Consider the following 20,809-nt stretch of genomic DNA (forward strand, 5'->3'; position numbering starts at 1 on the left):
CAGGTTTCAAGCTGTTTTGTCAGATGATGGATTTGGTCATCCTGCTGTACCCAGGATGCACCGCTGCAACATACTAACCACATGCTAACTATAAGAGTGTATCTTATTTTTTTTCTCGGCCCATTTTGAGTTTCTGCTGCACAGCCTGGTAAAGCCAACCATAGTCTGTACTGCGGGTCAAATGAAATGTGAATTTTGGGCACAGCCACACCTTCTCTCACGTCTCATTTGACTGCATTTGACTTTCTGTCTTGTGCCAGCCTCTGCTTAGAAATGACCTTACACTCAAGTCAGACATGTGTGAGCAAAGATGAGAGTGAATATGACTGAGGTAACGCAAACAGTAAAGTACACAATCCAGGTACAGGATATCAGGATTCTGTTACAGGATGTAATAGAATTTGTTGGTTCCTCCTGCTTATTGTAACACATGATACATTTAATCAGTTGATGCCAGGTCTCTCTTGGAAAAGAGATTTTTAATCTGCCAAAATATTTCACGATACTTTTGCCTGTTTATTTACATATGTTGTAGCGTTGGTCAGCTAGGTGTGGGGCATCAAATCAGTTTGCAACATTTCCTTGTAGGGCCACAAAATGTCTGCAGTGAACCTTTGTGCATTTTACAGTTTGAGATGTGGACTTTCTTTGTAAAATAACATCTAAAAATACAACAATTGCAACAATGTTTAAACTTGGGCTGGGCGGTCGACTCCATAGGCTAATGCTAGATGACTGATACTGTTACTGCCACCAATGACAGTCACCAGTCAGCAGACTGGGTGACCGAATAGATTCATGTATAACCATTAGAGTAGCACTTTCACTCTCCTCCACCACAAATGTAAGCACACTGCACACAGTGATGACTGATTTACTGTTTCCATGATTACTTAACACAAGTTGACAAATATCATCCAACAGCTAATATAATAATAATAATAATAAGTTATAACAATTACGTGTTCTTTATTGTATTGTAATTGTGCTCACTTATTAAGTCTTTTTTTTTTTTTAATTCACTCCAACCAGCCAGCTACTGTATACATGGTGTTTTTCAGCCTGTCCATCTCTAAGTGCACTGTACCCCTGTTCTTCAAACAGTCTATTATTAAACAAAGAAGAGAAATGGCACTTGCCAAGTTACCTGCACCTCTCCACCCTCATCCCCAACAGTCTGAAGAAAGGTTTGATACTCTGCTCCTCCAGACCACATAGGCCAGATACTGAACTTCACATTGCCCCATCAAGGTGTGAGTTTGTTGGTAACAGCTAGAAAGCATTTAAGCAAAAAATAAAGCACTGTGACACTGTTACTCTCACAGCGGGGGGCTGTGCTACATGAACACAGCCCCACCATCCTTTTGTTAAGTATAATTTCTCTGGGGGAATTCAAAATTGTGAGTTTGGTGTCAGTTACATCTTTTTTGTAACCCACTGTATCTGGGGTAGTGCAGATGACTCATAATTATGGACATCTCAAACCTGTGGTCTCCATGTTATGAGCTCCCTCATTTCTCAGAGCTGCCTTCCTGTGTTCTCTCCCTTCAGGTACAGAGCTCTCACCTTCATCCTAACCTTCTTGCTCTACACCAGTTTCCACCTGTCCAGGAAACCAATTAGTATTGTCAAGGTAAGATATGGTATTCCAGAAACAGTACATGGCATCAATGATTGTACTAATAGGTGCTGCACTGTTGTGCGATGTTTGTACACTGCTCCAAAAAATTAAAAGAACACTTTGAAGAAATAGCAAATCTCAGATGTTTGTAGCAATTATTTATATGTCAAGACCTACGTATACATATACACACGGCCAAAATAAACTCATCATTCCAGTCTGTGCTCCATCACAGCTTGTTTACAGCCATCGCTGGTTACGACCAGCTGGTGTACATTGTCCTAATAAACACCCGCAGCCTTGGGCTCTGTCCAAATCTCCCCCAAAGAATAGAACAGGAGAAAGCTAAAAGAGGTAGCAAAGGAGCTTGATTTGTAATCCCAGTAAGAAAGAACACTGAACTGGAATGGATGCAGTCTGGACCCGGGACAAATTTGTGAAAGAACTCAATGCAGAAAATCAACGGAGGTGGGACAAAGACGGAGTAGACGCTGAGTGGTGTGCTCTACAGCAGCGGTCCCCAACCTTCTTGGCACCACCGACTGGTTTAATGTCAGACAATATATTCACGGACCGGCCTTTAAGGTGTTGCAGATAAATACAACAAAATAAAATGATACGACCGAGACACAAACGGTGGTATTCTGTAAATATAATAATAAGCGTGAATTCACTGTGTAATAACTTTATTAGCAGCGTCCTCCTGAAATGCACCAACAACATTGAGAGTAACATCCTCCTCTCTGCCCCTTAATGCGCTCTGGTCGCTATGGTAACGCATAAATATTTCTTTCTCTACTGTGACCATCATGGAGTCAGGGAGAAAAGGCTTCGTGAGAAGAAAGATCTTTCAGATTTTTTAGTGAAGGGCAGGAAAGACTATGCCAGTGGAACAGGGAAGACTATATTCAATTAAACAATCAAGCTGCCAGAGAAGTGAGCAGGATGGTTTCCACATCAGGAAAGTGATGCTAAACACACCTCAGAAGAGCAGTGTGTGGCTCCGTGTGTCCAAGAACCTCAGAAAACTGGAGACCTTTAACTGGCAGACTGAGTCTAGATAAACTGAAAAACTCTCAGCTGCTACTTTTTTTATTTTGAATCTTGAAACTGTTAGATGCTTGATTTGAGATATTCATTAACATTTTTGTTTTTGAAATTCTCACCTCTTAAACAGTTACCTAATCACAGTAAAGACCCCTGTTTCTTCTTCCTGTGTTTTCTGTGTGGCTTAATGGTTTTGTGCTTACAGAGTGAGCTTCATAAGAACTGCTCAGCTGTCAGTGAAGCAGCCATCATTGCATCCAGCAGCAGCCAGCAGCCCTCCCTGCTATCTCTCCACACAGATGTCGACTGCGGCTGGAAACCTTTTGGTCTGTGTTATCTTGAGATTTTTTCATCTTTTTCGAATGTTTATAATGTTAGAAGTTTACACTAAAGGCCACAGCATCATCAGCAGCAGGTTTCTTAATACTCATGCATGCAAAACATAGATGAATGTGTCGAGCAATTAGTAAAAACCTCGCAGATAAACAAAACCTGATGTGCTGTCCTGAATTAAACACCTGTTCCCCATATTTACAGATAAAAGCAATTACAAACAGCTGCTGGGAGCCATGGACTACTCCTTTCTGTGTGCTTACGCAATTGGAATGTACTTGAGGTAAGATGGCAAGGTGTGGAGGAGGAAATGATTTTACACAGTAAATGTGAACTGGTGATGAAGAGGGAAGGCCGCAGCTGGCCAGTGGATTTGAATAAGGCACCTTCTTGCTATGAGGCAGCAATACTAACCATCTGCCACCCACCGTTATTAGTCGGATTATTAAAAATTCTCTGGTCTGTTTGTGTCAATAATTCCTACATATTCCTCCATCATTATATGTGCTGTGGTTTCACTGAAGTCCAGCATGTTTTCCATTTTTCCATCGATCTAACAATTCCCAGTCTGTCCTTCCGCAGCCCCTTGACATATACCGCTGGAGTGAGTGAGTATGTTATGACCACTAATTTAGCAAGTTGCCAGAATAAAATGATAATTGTTGATTCGGTGTATTTATCCTCTTTATCCAACCCCAAAAACCACAACAGAACTTTTTTTTCTCAGTAACTCTCAAATATTTAAACTACTTTATGTGCTGAAATGTGTGATGGTTAATATGACGTCATCACTGTGCATCCATCTAGCGGCATTATCGGGGAGCGCCTGCCCATTCGTCTGTACCTCACAGTGGGCATGCTGGCCAGCGGTGTGTTCACTTGTCTATTTGGGCTTGGCTACATCTACAACATCCACAACCTGAGCTTCTATATATTTGTCCAGGTGAGGTGCAGGATGATCATTTTATAGGATGATATGTTCATTTACACCGCTCAAAAAATTAAAGTAACACGTTAACACACATCAGAGCTCAATAGTAAAGAAAAAGAACATCAGATATGTCTGTACTGATATAGACTGGGTATGAATAGGAATTAAAAGACTTCGTTTGATGAAAATGACAATTATAAACCTACAGAGGGATAAATTTAAAGAAACAATGAAAGTGAAAAAAGTGTAAAAATAACATGGCAGGCTAGTCCACATCAAGGCCTGCTCCTAATGAAGCAGTGGGTGATATCCTGGGGATCTCATCCCAGATATGGACCTCACTGTCAGCAGCACTGAGCTGCTGGACGGTGAGGTACAACCTCACATGACACTGACTTGGCTCAGAGACATTACTACGACTCCTACTTATACAAGGACTCTCCAGTACACATAGGAGTGTAAGTGGATATGCACACAAAAATGCACAATGACAAGTTTATGTAGCAATAAACTTGCCATTGTGTATGTTTATACAGAGGAAGTGCACATGTGACCCTGTAAGGAATGCATAACAACAAACTGTTCTGTACAGTGATTCACCTTCTTGTCATTTTGCAGTTGGCCAATGGCTTGGTTCAGACCACTGGTTGGCCTAGTGTGGTGACCTGTATCGGCAACTGGTTTGGAAAGGGAAGGTAATGTCTAAGAATTCCTGGCTGTATAATGCACACTGGCTGTTAGCAGAACAAAAGAAATAAAAAGTTGGACTTTATGACCGAACAAGATCCATCCATCTATTTTCTTCCACTTAGCCAGGGGAACTCAAATTAGCATGTCAGTGAAGAGATATAATCTCTCCAGCATGTCCTGGGTATACCCTGAGGCCTCTTCCCAGTATGACATGCCTGGAACCCCTAACTCAGCAGGCATCCCAGTCAGATGCCCAAACTACATCAACTTTTCATGTGGAGGAGAGCAGCTCTACTCTGAGCCCCTTGAACTGCTGCGCTCTTCACCCTGTCTCTAAGGGAGAAGCCAGCCACCCTTCAGCGAAAGCTCATTTCTTCTCGTCTGCACAGCTGAAAAGAGCAGAAATATCTGTCCACAGGAGTTAAATAGCAATTGATCTTTGAATACATGTCCTTACTTTAGTCATGTCTTAACTGCTTCAACTGTGGGGGCATACGGAGGGTAAAACTCTTTCCAAATATCCTAGGATTTCCTTACCTGGAAAGTTCAGCATGCATCAAAAAAACCCAAACAACTGCCCAAATACTTGTGGAGCAGACTGTATCTCTGTCAGCGTCAGCACTGTATGAACCGAAGGTCTCTGTTTCTGGGTCAGGCGTGGACTCATCATGGGACTGTGGAACTCTCACACTTCAGTGGGAAACATCTTGGGCTCTCTGATTGCCGGCTACTGGGTCTCCTCCAACTGGGGCATGTCCTTCATCGTACCAGGGCTCATCATCATGGGCGTGGTTTGCTTTCTCTTTCTCATTGAGCGTAAGTACAGCTTCATCATGTTTTTCTGATGAGTGTTATAAGGAGTTTCTTGTTTTTCTAAGCACACACATTCATTGCTCAAAGAATGCTTGCTATCAAATGAAATGAATGCATTTAGATTCAGTTAGCTGAGGCAGTCTGCTTCCTGTGATTGTCTTTTCAGTACGTTGGCTCTTTGAAGAATGGACTTTATAGCTGTAAATGGATTATGTTGTATTAACCTGATGGTACTGTTTTCATTCTTCAGATCCTAATGACCTAAAAACCATCTATACACAAAATTCATCTCTAGGCAAGACTGTAAGTACACAATTTTTGTTTGTTTTAATTTCTTATATTGAAGACTAGTTTGGTTCATTAAGCATGAATAATATTTCAGTGTAATATTAACTCATTCATTTTCATTTTCACTCATTCTCAGTCATTTATAATTAAATGTGGAAATGAAGGAAAAAGTATTTTATTTTTATTTGCATTTGAATTATCAATCAGCAGCCCTGTTTAGCTGTGAATGTCTCTCTTTGATTAGGTCCCAAGCAAGAGTTGGAATGGAGTGAACGGACACACAGAGGTGTATCTACAGTACAAGGACAACAAAAATCAGGTGTGTCTCACAGTTTAACTTAAAACTGAGATTATTTACTGTACTTACTGTAAGGCCACGCCTTATTCCATCACACATCACATGGTCATGATGGATAACCAATCCTACGCACGCACCACTGAACTAATCACCAAGTATGTTGTGTGTGTGGACTGCATGTACTGTATTTCCAAACATCTATCATCGATCAGACTAGAAGATTACAAGATTATAAGCTTGTAATCTTTTTGCTTTACTCTAGAACAAAATCAGCCTTCTGTTTATGTTCAAATAAAACTTTAAAAGTTTCTAAGTGGCACATTTCAGACTGTTGAACAATAAACTGTACAGGCCACATTTTGGAAGCAAGAAATGAATTTGTGCATCTAATAAGACCGATTGTCATGCAGCACCACAGAAACATGTTCTATTATGTCATTGTAATCCATTCAGGTCTGCTATTATTACAAGGATAGTATTCAAAACAGGAAGGTCAGTTCTTCAGAGATCTCTGCTGGTGGTCAGAGCTTTGGATGCTGGGTGAAATCACTGCTAGGCTGAATCCAAATGTCTGGACATGAGGAATGACTGGAGCGCTGAAGAATGCTTAGGGTGAACTTGTGTTTTAACCACTCTACTAAGGAGGCAGAAAGGGTCAGCATTAAAGGTGATGGGGGGTTGCAGTCAAGCACACTCTGACTGCAACAAGGAGCTCTGACTGATGACCATGATTTTTTTTTAGTATTAATGTAAGGAGATGTTTGAATTTAAATATAGTACTTATCCACATCTGTACAGTGTCATCAAAGCGAGTCCTACCCTGCAGAGCACAGTGTGTCTGCACAGACTTAGTTTTAGAAAGCAAGTTTGCAAATAAGAGAAAAATCAGGACATTCGGATTCAGCCGCAGGGTTTCTATTTTTCTCCTTTTTTTCTCCTTGTTTGGAAGGTAGTTGGGCGAGGTTTTCCAGCTCCTGTTCTTTCAAAACTTATCAGTGGGAGTTTTATCCTCAGGTCCTTTACATGAATGCACTGCTGGCAAACCGTGCTCATCTACACCAAACTGCTGACATAATCGTACAGTTATACTTCACATACACACAACGTGTGTTGGTCTGTACCATCTGAAGGGGAGAAATATTCCTTGGTTATTTAATTAGAAAGGAGAATCTTTCAATAATTGGTCTTAAATTGCAGGTTGACTAAGTTCACTCTTTTCCATTTATTTATTTGTTTTTGTAATTTTATTTATGAAACAAAAGTCCAGTCTAAGTACTGTCAGTGCTGACCCCTCGGGGTCCCCTTTGTTCTTCAGCTGTCCGGTGGTCTGGGTATGGGTACAGATCTTTGCTCTGCTCTCTCCCTCAGAGCTACGACACAGAGCTCCTGTTGCCTAGAGAGAGCGAGCGCATCCCCATGCAGCCGGTTGTGGTGGTGAAGAGTGAGTCGGAGCCGTCTGCCATCAGCTTCATGGGAGTGCTACGGATACCCGTAAGTCACACATGCAAACCTGTGTCCATCACCTGCGTCACTCTGATGCTTTCACTGCAACAAAGTCTGACCAAGTCTGCTATCAGGCAAAAGTCTTTTGATGTTGTTTTAAGAGTGATGCTCTAAGTAAGAGCAGGATGTGTAAGATTGTTGTGTAAGTGCTTTAAGATAGAAAATCAATTCAGAAGAATCATCTTGTTTAGTTGCTCTGGTTTTTAGATCTTTTCTCTCAAAGTGAGAAAGAAACAACACTGAAAGGCTTATATTTGGACAGCTTTTGGAGTGATTAGCTTGCAGTTATCTGAGTTGCAAGCTGAGGCAGATCTAACGTAACTTATGAAGTAAGTCTGATTACTGTGTGCGTTTGTTTGTCTGCAGGGAGTGGTGGAGTTCTCTCTGTGTCTGCTGTTTGCTAAGCTGGTCAGCTATACTTTCCTCTTCTGGCTGCCGCTGTACATCACCAAAGCAGGTGAGGAGCACATAGAAACCCCTCAGGCACGACTTCATGCATAGATTTTGACTGTGGATTAAAAAAACAGATTACATTGACAGACGTCCAATATGTCTAAATTTATACGTTGGCTATCTGAAGCAGGACACTGAATTATGGATAAATTGGCAAAAGAAAATCTGCAAAAATATTGGCCAACTGAGAGACTGGAGTAGTGTTTACAGCAGTATTTATCCTGTCAAAAAACATGACATCAGTCAATAGAAACATTTGAACTTCTTTTATTGTCATTGTGCAGTGAAATTAGCTAACAAGACCACATAGGTGCAAGAAAGTGACAAGTTTAAAAACAACAATATAAAAAAAACCACTACTTACACAATGTATAAGTTACAAGAACATTGTGAGGGCGTAGATAAGGCATCATTTAATAAGTAAGGGTGAAGGAGCTCTAGTCATTAAGGATGGTGAAACCATAAGTTCAAAGTTTGGCTACTGTGCTGCAATTTAATACATACTAGATGTGTTGTTAAAAACAATAGGTAATACTGATAATGTCCTGTAGGTGTGAGAGCAGACAGTCAGCCAGGTCCTTACATAAACTGAACAGTTTTTATGAGCCTGGTTTGGTCAACAAAGGCCAGTTCACACTGGAAAAAGAGAAATCTATAGGACTGTGTGAAGATGGATTCATTTTGGTTTCTTTGGGTGCTGCATGAAACTTGTTTTTGTTACTCAACGACCAATGAGCTTATGAATGGGCAAGGCATTAAAGCCGTCCACAGCTGTTAAGACCTGTCCCAGAGTGTTGGTCAGTGAAACAAGATTAAGTTGTTCTGAATATGAATGCAAGCCCCCTTGACTTCTCATTGTTTGTGCAGTACAGCCAGCAGTGACAACAAAACGTTCTTTCAGTCCTTAAACATGTAAACTGTGGTAGACCTTGAGCTTCATGAGTTACTGTGACCTTCTGGTTTCATTTGTAATTAATCCACAGAAACATTGTCAGCATGTAATATAACACAGTTAAAGACTTTTCTATTGTCTGTTTGTAATGTAGTAACTGGGTTATGTAGATATAAAACCAGTATGTTAAACTGAAAGAGGCTGATACAGAGTGTGGCAGAGTTGGACAGGCTTCTCACAGATCACGGAGCAGATGTTTTGTCCTCAGGATATTCTACAGTGAGCAGTCCACTCATGTGTCAGACTGTCAGCAGACTGCTGAAGAAGGAGAACTGACATAATAGACTCTGTGTTTGTGTGTTTCAGCTCACCTGGATGCCAAAAAGGCTGGAGATCTGTCCACACTGTTTGATGTGGGAGGAATTGTGGGTATGTGCTGTTTGTGTGTGTCTGTGTTTAATGCTCGTCTGTCCCAGTGGACCTTCAGCCTCACTGTTTAGCAATGCTTGGGGACAAAATTGATGTCCCAAAGTTAGAGACTGTGTTTGTTTTTAATTATATTTTCATTGTTTTAACCCTTTAAATACCAGTTTGGGTACATGAGCGCCCTGCTTTTTAACAGAAAAAAAATAAAAACTTAAATATTTTTCATAAAATACATTTGAAGTAATATTTGATTGTTATTATAATTAGGCCTTTAGTCCAAACATTGGCACCAACATTCATTTTGATCCATTATTATTTTTTGTGCAGGAGCACACTAAATGTCATATAGTGCCATATCAGGTTTATCATTTTTTTGCATACACCAAATGCTTATTACCTTGTTTTGTTCTAAAATAAAATAGAAATTGTCTAAATAACAATACAAGATCACATCAGAAAAACATTTATTTTAGAAGGATGAACATGAACATTTATGTTATTGGGAATCAGAGAAAGTTGTGTGTCCAGGGGGCGTTGTGAACAGCTCCAGCGGCCCACCAGCAGCACCTTTGCCCGCCACGAGCAGCACCATTGCCCGCTGCCAGGAGATGGGGTTTGGGTCTTGGTGTCAGTGTCCCCAGCGCGACACGTCTGACACCACATGAAAACAAATATTTTTTTTTTTTTGTCGTAGCCCTCAAACTAAATGTAACGATACAAATTTTTCACTCTTTTTGCTTCTTGCGAAACAAAGACACTTCTTCGCGCAGCCTAAACCTGTGCCGTCTAATTTGGCAGGACATAGCACATGTGAATAGTAAGATTCAAGATTCTTTTTTTGTCAAATGCATAGTTCAACATGTTCAATTCAATTCAATTTTATTTATATAGCGCCAAATCACAACAAAAGTCGCCTCAAGGCGCTTCATAGATACAGAGAAAAACCCGACAATCATATGACCCCCTATGAGCAAGCACTTTGGCGACAGTGGGAAGGAAAAACTCCCTTTTAACAGGAAGAAACCTCCGGCAGAACCAGGCTCAGGGAGGGGCGGCCATCTGCTGCGACCGGTTGGGGTGAGAGAAGGAAGACAGGATAAAAGACATGCTGTGGAAGAGAGACAGAGGTTAATAACAGATATGATTCAACACAGAGAGGTCTGTTAATACATAGAGAGCGAGAAAGGTGACTGGAAAGGAAAAACTCAATGCATCATGGGAATCCCCCGGCAGCCTACATCTATTGCAGCATAACTAAGGGAGGATTCAGGGTCACCTGGTCCAGCCCTAACTATATGCTTTAGCAAAAAGAAAAGTTTTAAGCCTAATCTTAAAAGTAGAGATAGTGTCTGTCTCCCGAATCCAAACTGGAAGCTGGTTCCACAGAAGAGGGGCCTGAAAACTGAAGGCTCTCCCTCCCATTCTACTTTTAAATACTCTAGGAACAACAAGTAGGCCTGCAGAGCGGGAGCGAAGTGCTCTAATAGGGTAATATGGTACTACAAGGTCATTAAGATAAGATGGGGCCTGATTATTTAAGACCTTGTATGTGAGGAGCAGGATTTTGAATTCAATTCTGTATTTAACAGGAAGCCAATGAAGGGAAGCCAAAACAGGAGAAATATGCTCTCTCTTTCTAGTCCCTGTCAGTATTCTTGCTGCAGCATTTTGGATTAACTGAAGGCTTTTCAGTGAGTTTTTTGGACATCCTGATAATAATGAATTGCAGTAGTCCAGCCTGGAAGTAATAAATGCATGAACTAGTTTTTCAGCGTCACTCTGAGACAGGATATTTCTAATTTCAGAGATGTTGCGCAAATGGAAGAACGCAGTCTTACATATTTGTTTAATATGTGCGTTGAAGGACATATCCTGGTCAAAAATGACTCCAAGGTTCCTCACAGTGTTACTGGAGGCCAAGATAATGCCATCCAGAGTAAGAATCTGGTTAGATACCATATTTCTAAGCTTTTCAGCGCCGAGTACAATGACCTCAGTTTTATCTGAGTTAAGAAGCAGAAAGTTAGTGGCCATCCAAGTCTTTATGTCTTTAAGACATTCCTGCAGTTTAACTAATTGGTGTGTGTTATCTGGCTTCATGGACAGATAGAGCCGGGTGTCATCTGCATAGCAGTGAAAATGTATGCTATGTCTTCTAATGATGCTGCCTAGGGGAAGCATGTATAATGTAAACAGAATTGGTCCTAGCACTGAACCCTGTGGAACTCCATAATTAACCTCAGTGTGTGAAGAGGACTCTCCATTTACATGCACAAATTGGAGTCTATTAGATAGATATGATACAAACCACTGCAGTGCAATACCTGTAATACCTACAGCATGTTCTAATCGCTCTAATAGGATATTATGGTCAACAGTATCGAATGCTGCACTAAGGTCAAGAAGGACAAGCACAGAGATGAGTCCACTGTCAGAGGCCATAAGAAGATCATTTGTAACCTTCACTAAAGCTGTTTCTGTGCTGTGATGAACTCTGAAACTTGACTGAAACTCTTCAAATAAACCATTCCTCTGCAGATGATCTGTTAGCTGTTTGACAACTACTCTTTCAAGGATTTTTGATATGAAAGGAAGGTTGGAGATTGGCCTATAATTAGCTAAGACTGCTGGGTCTAGAGATGGCTTTTTGAGTAAAGGTTTAACTGCAGCCACCTTTAAGGCCTGTGGTACATAGCCGATTATTAGAGATAGGTTAATCATATATAAGATCGAAGAATTAATCAATGGCAGGACTTCTTTGAGCAGTTTTGTAGGAATGGGGTCTAAAAGACACGTTGATGGTTTGGAGGAAGTAATTATTGAAGTTAACTCAGAAAGATCGATTGGAGAAAAAGAGTCTAACTTAACATCAATGGTACTAAGAGTAGCTGTAGATAATATTACATCTGTGGGATGATTATTGGTAATTTTTTTCTCTAATGATAAAAATTTTATTTGTGAAGAAGTTCATGAAGTCATTACTAGTTAACGTTAAAGGGATGGTTGGCTCAAAAGAGCTCTGACTTTTGTCAGCCTGGCTACAGTGCTGAAGAGAAACCTGGGGTTGTTCTTATTTTCTTCAATCAGTGATGAGTAGTAAGCTGTTCTGGCTTTGCGGAGGGCTTTCTTATAAAGCAACAAACTATTTCTCCAGGCTAAATGATGATCCTCTAAATTTGTGACACGCCATTTCCTCTCCAGATTACGAGTCATCTGCTTTAGGGTACGTGTTTGAGAATTTTACCACGGGGTCAGGTACTTCTGATTAGAGACCTTAGTTTTCACTGGAGCTACAGTATCCAGAGTCGTACGTAGTGAGGAGGTGAAATTATTAACAAGATAATCGACCTCTGTTGGGGTAGCGTTCAGATAGCTGCTCTGCTCTATGTTGGTACAGGGCATTGACGATGATAACAGTGGCTGGATTATATTCTTAAACTTAGTTACAGCGCTTTCAGAAAGACATCTACAACATGTAGTGTACAACACGCAGTGAAATGTGTCAAAAAAGTTCCTTACGCTTCCCCCCGGATGGCGCTTCTCTGTTATGCGGCCACGTCGAGTAGCGGCCTGAGCGCGCTGCGCGCCCGCGCCGTGGGGACTACACGGCGTACGGGCAGCCGGTCGGGTGTCCAAGATTACACGCGCAGCCTTATCACCAACGTTTACGGTGTGTTCACACCGAACGCAATGGACGCGAACAAAAACGCCCCAAACGCCCCTAATTTGACGCGTGCACATTCACGCCTCAACGCGTGTCCAAGAAAAATCCATCGCGCGTCAAAATATCGGAAATGTGGGAGGAATGTGGGAGGAAGTTGTGCCAGACGGTATCTTTGCAAGATGGCAGCTGTCGAGCTAGTGCTTGAAGAGAGAGTCTCCCTTCTCTATGTACTGTGGAGAGCAGAGCAGCGGCGTAAAAGATGTCCTCGCGTACCTGGGTCCATCAGGTCCTCCAGAGGCGTGAGCAGTTTGGTGAGTTTCACCATTTGCTCCAGGAGCTGCGCCTGGATGACGGCCGATTCCAGCGATATCACCGTCTTTCACTCGGCCAGTTTGAGGACCTGCTTTCCCACGTCGGTCCCAGAATCGCCCACCTAGACACCAATTACAGGCGCTCAATCCCACCTGCAGAGCACCTGTCCATCTGCCTGAGGTTAGTAAAAGTATTTAATACAGTAGTCCTTTATTGATACCTGTGCTAATATATGCTAAACCATCCATTTATACACTGCTAACATGGATGTGCTATGCTAACAGTGAATGCTCTCGGTGTTTACTGATAGCAAACTGTAGCATTAGGACCACTGTGATACTCACTCCTTTTTATTTAGACCTGGTTTAATTCTGGGATAGTTGAATATTTGTATATAATCCCCACAGACTGTTTTAGAATATATCTAATATATATCATGTAATTATCCTTATAATTACTAAATGTTTTATGTAAGATTTATGTTTTCTAATTTGTAATTTTGTAATTTCAATAATGTATTTTGTAACTGCAGTACACATAATACTCATTTTAAACAATTTTGTCCAGGTTCCTTGCCAGCAAACAACTCCTCCAGGGAGGCTGTCCTGGTGAGGGAGAAATTCATGGCTCACTTCTCGGCGGAGGGAGCTGTGTCTTGGCAACCAAAGGAGTAGCCTGTTTGAAGTCCAAGTGACTTCCCCACAACGGCTCTTTTAACGGCTCCACCCACAAACCTCTAAAGAGTGTTCCTGTCTTTTTAAATTTTTCTTAATAAATGGAGCTTTTTTCTACTCCAAAATAACTTAATAAACTAACCTCTTTTTACTCTCTTAAGTAACTTGTCTTCACTATGTTCCTATATACAGTGTGGTGCAAAAGTTTAGGCAACCTTATTAATAGTCATTATTTTCCTGTATGAATCGCTGTTACAATGAAAAATGTCACTTACATATATCATATAGGAGACACACACATTGATATACACTAAATATTTATTTCATTTCTCTTTTTTTGTGTTGCCAATTTATGCACCTGCTTGATTTAGTTTAAACAGTTATTGCACACTTTCTGTAAATCCAGTGAACTGCATTTCACTTCTCAAATATCACTGTGTCTCCTATATGATATATTTAACTGACAATTTTTATTGTGACAACCAATGATTTGTACAGGAAAATAATTACTTTTCACAATGTTGCCCAAACTTTTGCATCCCACTGTATTAGTATGTTTTGTCATTAGTATAATATGAAATAAATTCTACTTGTGTCAAGTCGGGTGCCAATATTTGCTGTGTAGTAGAACAGAGACATTTGTCATTGTAAATGTTTATTTGAAAAAATATATAAATTCAGTAACAAAAACATTAAACATAAATATATGAAATTTAACTATTTACAGAGAGACAGGAATAAAAAGGACCCAGCTTGGAGTGGAAGAGCCTCAGGGAGAAGGAGGAGAAAAATAAGAACATTGTTTCTGCCCCGGAGAGCTGCTGCCTCATCAGAAAACTACTGATCATTACGGTCCAATGTTTCCAAATTTAACACAGCTATGCTGTTTTCAAAAGCTAATTTATAAATTTGAAATTTCATGAATTCTCGTGTCTGAGGCGGCATGCTCTCCAGAACAGGAACAAGGCCGAGGAGGAAATGTTCTGTTGGAGATGGGCGTGGCCTCTTTAGGGACTCCAGGATGGCCAGCTCCACCGCCGATGGACCGTCCTGGGACCCGTCCCCCTCTGTGGGCCTGTAAAACACAGCACAAAACAACACAAAGTAATGAGAAGGCTGCTACTAGATTTTCATTTTCAAAATTGAAAAAAACATGATATAAACAGATTGGTTGTAGATATTTAGTAAAGGTGATCACAAGGGAATTCAAGCAAGTAAAAAGCTATCAGTGCTTGATGTTCATACCTGTGGGTGCAGCAGCAGGAGCTGAGGGACCAGGGACTGGGGAGCCAGGAGAAGAGACAGGGGAGGACTCTGCTGCATGATTACTTGACTCTATCAAGACAATAATAAATGTTAACAGGTTGAAGACAATAGTCATAGAGAATATTATATACTTTTATATACAGTGGTCTCTCATTTATTGCAGCACATGAGCAGTAGTCCCAGTTCTCACAAGTTGATTCTCAAAGTGCAAACTTTTGTCGATTTTAAAACGTAAAAGTATTATGCCGCGCTTTTTCTCTGTCTGGGGCGCCACTTTTGTGCGCCTTTTTTGCTCCCGGTGTTCCAGATCTACTGGCGTTTAGATCAACTGGCGTTGGTCGAACAGATGTGTGGCAGTCTTGCGTTTCAGGAGCTGCTACCGACAAACCAGCAAAAAAATGCCAAATGTGTCACCTGTGACACTTGTGAGGTTATCTCAAACACACTCCGTCAGTCTGGATGCTGTTGAACAACAAAATGTTTAAAAATGTGGCGAGTTTACCTGGTGATATTGTGATGCGCGACGCGATCGCGAAAACAGCAAACAATTAACACCACGCAGGTGTTGTTCACAGGACAGCAAGAGTAAACGATCGGGAGACTCTTGTCGTCGTTATCGTTCCTCTCGCATGTTTTATTACTCCGGTTTCAGCGTTTTTGCTTCACAACTAAAGCGAGCAGTTTACTTTGTGCACTAACATGGACTCGAGTCAACCAGCGCCACCTCTGGCCAAGTGCCACAGCCTACAGCCAGATCAACCTGTGACACACATCTGCAGCACGTTTGAATTCGTTTCATGCACAACACATTTGTACCTTTCAATCGTGTCTGTTTGTGCGTCATGCAAATAAACCTTTGAAAAGAGTGAAATGACACTAATATTTCACTAGTGTTGTAACATCACATGTCGTTAGCGTAGTCTGTCTGTGTCTTTTCTCTGCGAACAAAGATTTTAGAGTTGGTTGTTATATACAGTCTGTATAAGTATGGTTAATCTAATAAACATTTGTAAGGAGATGGCAGTTACTGTGAATGTACAGCAGGTGATTAGTAATAAACAGTCAGACAATGACCCCAACAATCTCATCCAATCTTTCAGATTGAATGCACCTTCTGTGGAAAGTGGTACCACACAGTGTGTGTGGACTTCCCCTGTGCAGAAGGCGACTACAAATGTTGTGCATTCTAAATAAACAGAAAAAAATTATCCCTGTTGTCTTTGCTTACTGATTGTTTTTAGTGTTGACAATCCACATTGCTGGGATTGCATCTGTCAACATGTTTGTGGGTAGATCTGAATGTACCAGGGATAAGTGCAGCCACTCAGCCTCTACTCAATGTGATCATAGCAGCAGGTGCAGATGTGTCACAAGTTAATCTAGTAGTAGGCTGTGGTACGTCCATTGGAGACTGCTTCTGCTATGTGATTGTCGATCTGCTACAAATTGAAGATTATAAGCAAGTTATGGAAATTAACCCTTGTATTATGTTGAAGAACAAACAATTGACATTGATTTTGTTGCGGGTCATTTAGATCTGTACTGTGTAAATCCACTCAGAATTATCAAAAAACTGCAATAAAACAATAGCAACTTTATTTTCCATGAGATAAACATGTAGAACACAGACATACAACAGTTAGACTTTCCATAACTATTTTAGGAACAATTTGGTTTTTCGCTCTTACAAACACATTTCTTTTGAACTGGCCCAACGTTCTCAGTTTTTCAATGTTCAACATTTTCAGTTTTGTCCACATGATGGACAGAATGTAACTGTGTGCTTTCTGCAGATGTACTTCTTGCATTTCTCACAAAAAGTGCTTGTTTTCAAACAGGAATCTTCCTAACTTAGATTTAAAACAAAAGATTTCTACGTCTCCTCCAGTCCCAAAAACAGATGACAAACCAATCGCCACACCTGAGTCACTGACTTTCTTAAATCCACTCACTCTCACTGGCTGTTTATTACTAATCACTGTGTAACTGCTGTAAATTCACAGTAACTGCCATCTCCTTACAAATGTTCATTAGATTAACCGAACTTATACAGACTGTATATAACTACCAACTCCCCAGCCATGTTGATGGATTGCCTATATTGTCTGGAAATATTCATTTCCAGAGAAAAGACACAGACAGACTCTGCTTACAGGATGTGATGTGACAACACTAATGAAATATTGATGTGTCATATTTGTCCAAGGCGTATTTCATTGTTATGGAAAAAGAGAATATTAAAATCATGATGAACAGGGGTGGTGATTTCTATGACTTTGTGTATATAATTTGGAATTTTGTACAAATGTAGGCCAATAAGGAATATATGATATCATTTCATTCTTTTCAAAGGTGTATTTGCATGAAAGTACAAATGTATTGTGCATGAAACGAATTCAAACGTGCTGCAGATGTGTGTCATAAGTTGATCTGGCTGTAGGCTGTGGCACTTGGCCAGAGGTGGCGCTGGTTGATTCGACTCCATGTTAGTGCACAAAGGAAACTGCTCGCTTTAGTTGTGAAGCAAAAACGCTGAAACCAGAAAAATAAAACATGCGAGGGGAACGATAACGACGACAAGAGTCTCCCGATCGTTTACTCTTGCTGTCCTGTGAACAACACCGGCGTGGTGTTAATTGTTTGCTGTTTTCACGATCGCGTCGCGCATGAGGATATCACCAGGTAAACTCGCCACATTTTTAAACATTTTGTTGTTCAAAAGCATCCAGACTGACGGAGTGTGTTTGAGATAACCTCACAAGTGTCACAGATGACACATTTGGCGTTTTTTTTACTGGTTTGTCGGTAGTAGTTCCTGAAACGCAAGACTGCCACACATCTGTTCGACCAACGCCAGTTGATCTAAACGCCAGTAGATCTAAACGCCAGTAGATCTGGAACACCGGTGCAGGTGTCTATTTTCGAATGAGGGTCATAGTTATGAGTGTTTTTGTGCTGTTTTTTTCTATTGGACGTGATGGTTATCAAAACCAAAAATGATAAGTTTGGCAAGCGCAGGAGACACGACACGGAGGAGATTTGTCATTTGGGCTGCAGAATGCAATGTGCATTGTTGAAAGCTGTACGATGCAATTAAAAAAATCTACGAAAAGGCGAGGCAGTGACGGATGAACAGCGGGACTACTGTATACTGTTTATTAATAAACAAAATATGTTCCTGTATGACAACACACATAAATTAACTGCGTACATTAATTCATTGTAAACATACCTTCTGACTGACACTCCCCTGCTGCCTCTCCGGGCTGTCCCTGGTCCTCGGGGGAGAGGTTCTCCACGGTCAGCACCATATTTCCGCTTGTCTCCCGCGGGGTGAGGAAGGGGTCCAGAAACCCCATGACCGCGAAGAACTTCCATCTTCTCCCCGATCCTGCTGCAGACCCACTCCTCTTCTCCTTCTCTGTCTTCTTCTCCTTATTATAAGTGTCCCTGAGGCTCTTCCACTTTCTCCTGCAGATGTCCTCTGAATAAACGCATTATCTTGTTAGCGGAAAGGTATTTGTACATCAGTGGGAAAATAGCGGGACAGTAGGCGGGCTTGCTAGCTTTTGCGCGGGTTCATCGGGTCAGTCTGAAAATTAAAACGAAGAAGGAATGAACTTACCAGGTTGCCCGATCTCCTCACTTATGTGTCTCCAAGCTAGGTCCTTTTATTCCTGTCTCGGTAGAAGTAGTAGCTAGCATCATATAGCTCTGGGTGATTAGCCACGGCACTGATGAGCTTTTCCTCCATACTGAATGAAGAATCAAGGGCTTTGGCTGGATCTGCCCCTTTGACCTAGGTCAGAGCCCACGTCACCAGGCTCCTGATTGGTTGTCGCGGCGCGATTTGACGCTTGAGCTCAGATTTTTCCAACTCGAGCGGTAGACGCAAACCGCAGGTATGCACAAAATGCAACACAAAAACTCACGCGCGGTGTTTTTCGCGAGTCAAACGCGCCAGACACGCATTTCATGCGTTTTGGCGTTTTCGCGACGCAAATCTGCTTCCGAATTTTCGCGTGACCTGCAATCACGTGTCATCGCGCTTTTCCATTGACTTTACATGTAAACCTGACGCTCTATTCGCGTCCATCGCGTTCGGTGTGAACACACCGTTACATTTAGAAGTAATCTGCTGCATAGACAATAAAACTAGAGGATCCACAATAAAACTAGAGGATTTTTATTTGTTTACATGCATAGTAAACAAAGAAAAAAGATAGGCAGGACGTCACGGCCATCGTAACATTTAAAAATTAATAATTTTCTGTTGTAACCTTCAAAATAATAATGTAACAATACTTACGTTTACTTTTCACGAAAACATCAGCACTTTTCGTACTCCCGACTGCGAGCGGGGTGTTTATTCCCGAGACTTCGCCACCGTTCTCAGTGCGCACAGGTCACCAAATGGCGACTTGTGCGCGAGAACGGTGGCCAGCCTCGCCATTGTCCGTAAGTTTTTCGAAATTCCACCGTGACGGTTCCCTTGGATCTCCGCTTCGCTCACAATTTGCAGATAGTTGTGTCACTACCCGATTTGTGACCGTTGAAGAGATAAAAAAAAAAAAAAAAACGCGTCCATCTCACATGCGTCTCTTCCAGGGTTTGTTTACAAACGCACCAAATGGCTTCCCGTCAGTAACTACTTCCGGGTCATAGGTGATTTAACCGCAGCAGTTTTAAAAATTGTATTCAAGGTAAAAAATTAATTTTTTAATTAAGTAATTTGGTTTTGGTCCACTTGAACGGCAGCAAGACTTCGAGCTCCGACCTTAACATCCTTTAAGTACGCCTAAACAGCTGTTAAAAGTCAACCTTTTAGTGGCTTCCTCTCCGACCTAAGCTTTGGTCCTGATCTAAACAGCTAGGATGCCAACTAAACATAGGTTTAAATCTAAAACAGCCGGAAAGGATGGATCAGACAACAATGCTAGCAACGAACTTGAAACCGAGAAGATGGAAGGAGCTAGTGCTAGCGCCCAACAGACCAAGGTGAGTGTTTTGGCCGCAATTCAATCGCTGAAAATACACTTCACTGCTCAACTGCAAGAAGTTATAACATCAAACCAAGAAATAAAAGACGCAATTGGAGTGTTTTCAGAGAGGCTTACCTCAGCAGAAACTCGCATTAGCAAAGTTGAAGACGACGTCTCTTCCCTCACAAGTAAAGAGGCTTCCCTTCATAAGAAACTTCAGGAACTCCAGCTAAAAGTGGACGACCTCGAAAACAGAAGCTGGAGATCCAATCTGAGACTCGTCGGATTACCCGAGAATACCGAACAAGGAGAAATCACAATATTTTTGCAAACATGGCTAGTTGACGTTTTGGGACGGGACGCGTTCCAATCCCCACCTATCATTGAGCGAGCACACAGGCTACAAGGCCGAAATACCCCAAATGGCCCACCCCGTGTGATCATCATGAAGTTCTTGAATTATCAAGACAAGATGAGGGTGATGAGAGCGGCACGTCTGAAGGGAAAAATAATACACAACGGACATCACGTGATGTTTTTCCCTGACCTGTCGACGGAGGTCCAGAAACAACGGAAACAATACAACCAGGTAAAACAACAACTCCGTGAAATGCAC

The 20,809-nt window shown here is 41.4% G+C and overlaps 1 protein-coding gene and 1 long non-coding RNA gene across 4 annotated transcripts in view; one reads left to right on the plus strand and one right to left on the minus strand.

Moving 5' to 3' along the window:
* Positions 1-20,809, plus strand: part of LOC146503764 (glucose-6-phosphate exchanger SLC37A1-like) — a 44,902-nt gene that overhangs the window by 10,318 nt on the left and 13,775 nt on the right. For 2 of the 3 annotated variants that reach the window (XM_085130893.1, XM_085130894.1), the window contains exons 3-14: positions 1,552-1,633; positions 2,874-2,994; positions 3,206-3,284; positions 3,809-3,944; positions 4,551-4,627; positions 5,278-5,438; positions 5,686-5,738; positions 5,968-6,042; positions 6,475-6,513; positions 7,390-7,512; positions 7,891-7,981; positions 9,236-9,298. In XM_085130893.1, the coding sequence (XP_084987019.1) occupies positions 1,552-1,633; positions 2,874-2,994; positions 3,206-3,284; positions 3,809-3,944; positions 4,551-4,627; positions 5,278-5,438; positions 5,686-5,738; positions 5,968-6,042; positions 6,475-6,513; positions 7,390-7,512; positions 7,891-7,981; positions 9,236-9,298 (1,100 nt within the window). The remainder of the gene's footprint in view (positions 1-1,551; positions 1,634-2,873; positions 2,995-3,205; positions 3,285-3,808; positions 3,945-4,550; positions 4,628-5,277; positions 5,439-5,685; positions 5,739-5,967; positions 6,043-6,474; positions 6,514-7,389; positions 7,513-7,890; positions 7,982-9,235; positions 9,299-20,809) is intronic. The other variant, XM_085130895.1, reaches the window with a different exon arrangement.
* On the minus strand, positions 14,914-18,570 carry LOC146503765 (uncharacterized). Its single transcript, XR_014868732.1, has 3 exons — positions 18,444-18,570; positions 15,191-15,280; positions 14,914-15,020 (listed from the first exon to the last, which is right to left on the minus strand). It is a non-coding gene; the product is annotated as an uncharacterized LOC146503765 (long non-coding RNA).

Source organism: Neolamprologus multifasciatus, chromosome 14, assembly GCF_963576455.1.
Source record: "Neolamprologus multifasciatus chromosome 14, fNeoMul1.2, whole genome shotgun sequence".
NCBI lineage: Eukaryota > Metazoa > Chordata > Actinopteri > Cichliformes > Cichlidae > Neolamprologus > Neolamprologus multifasciatus.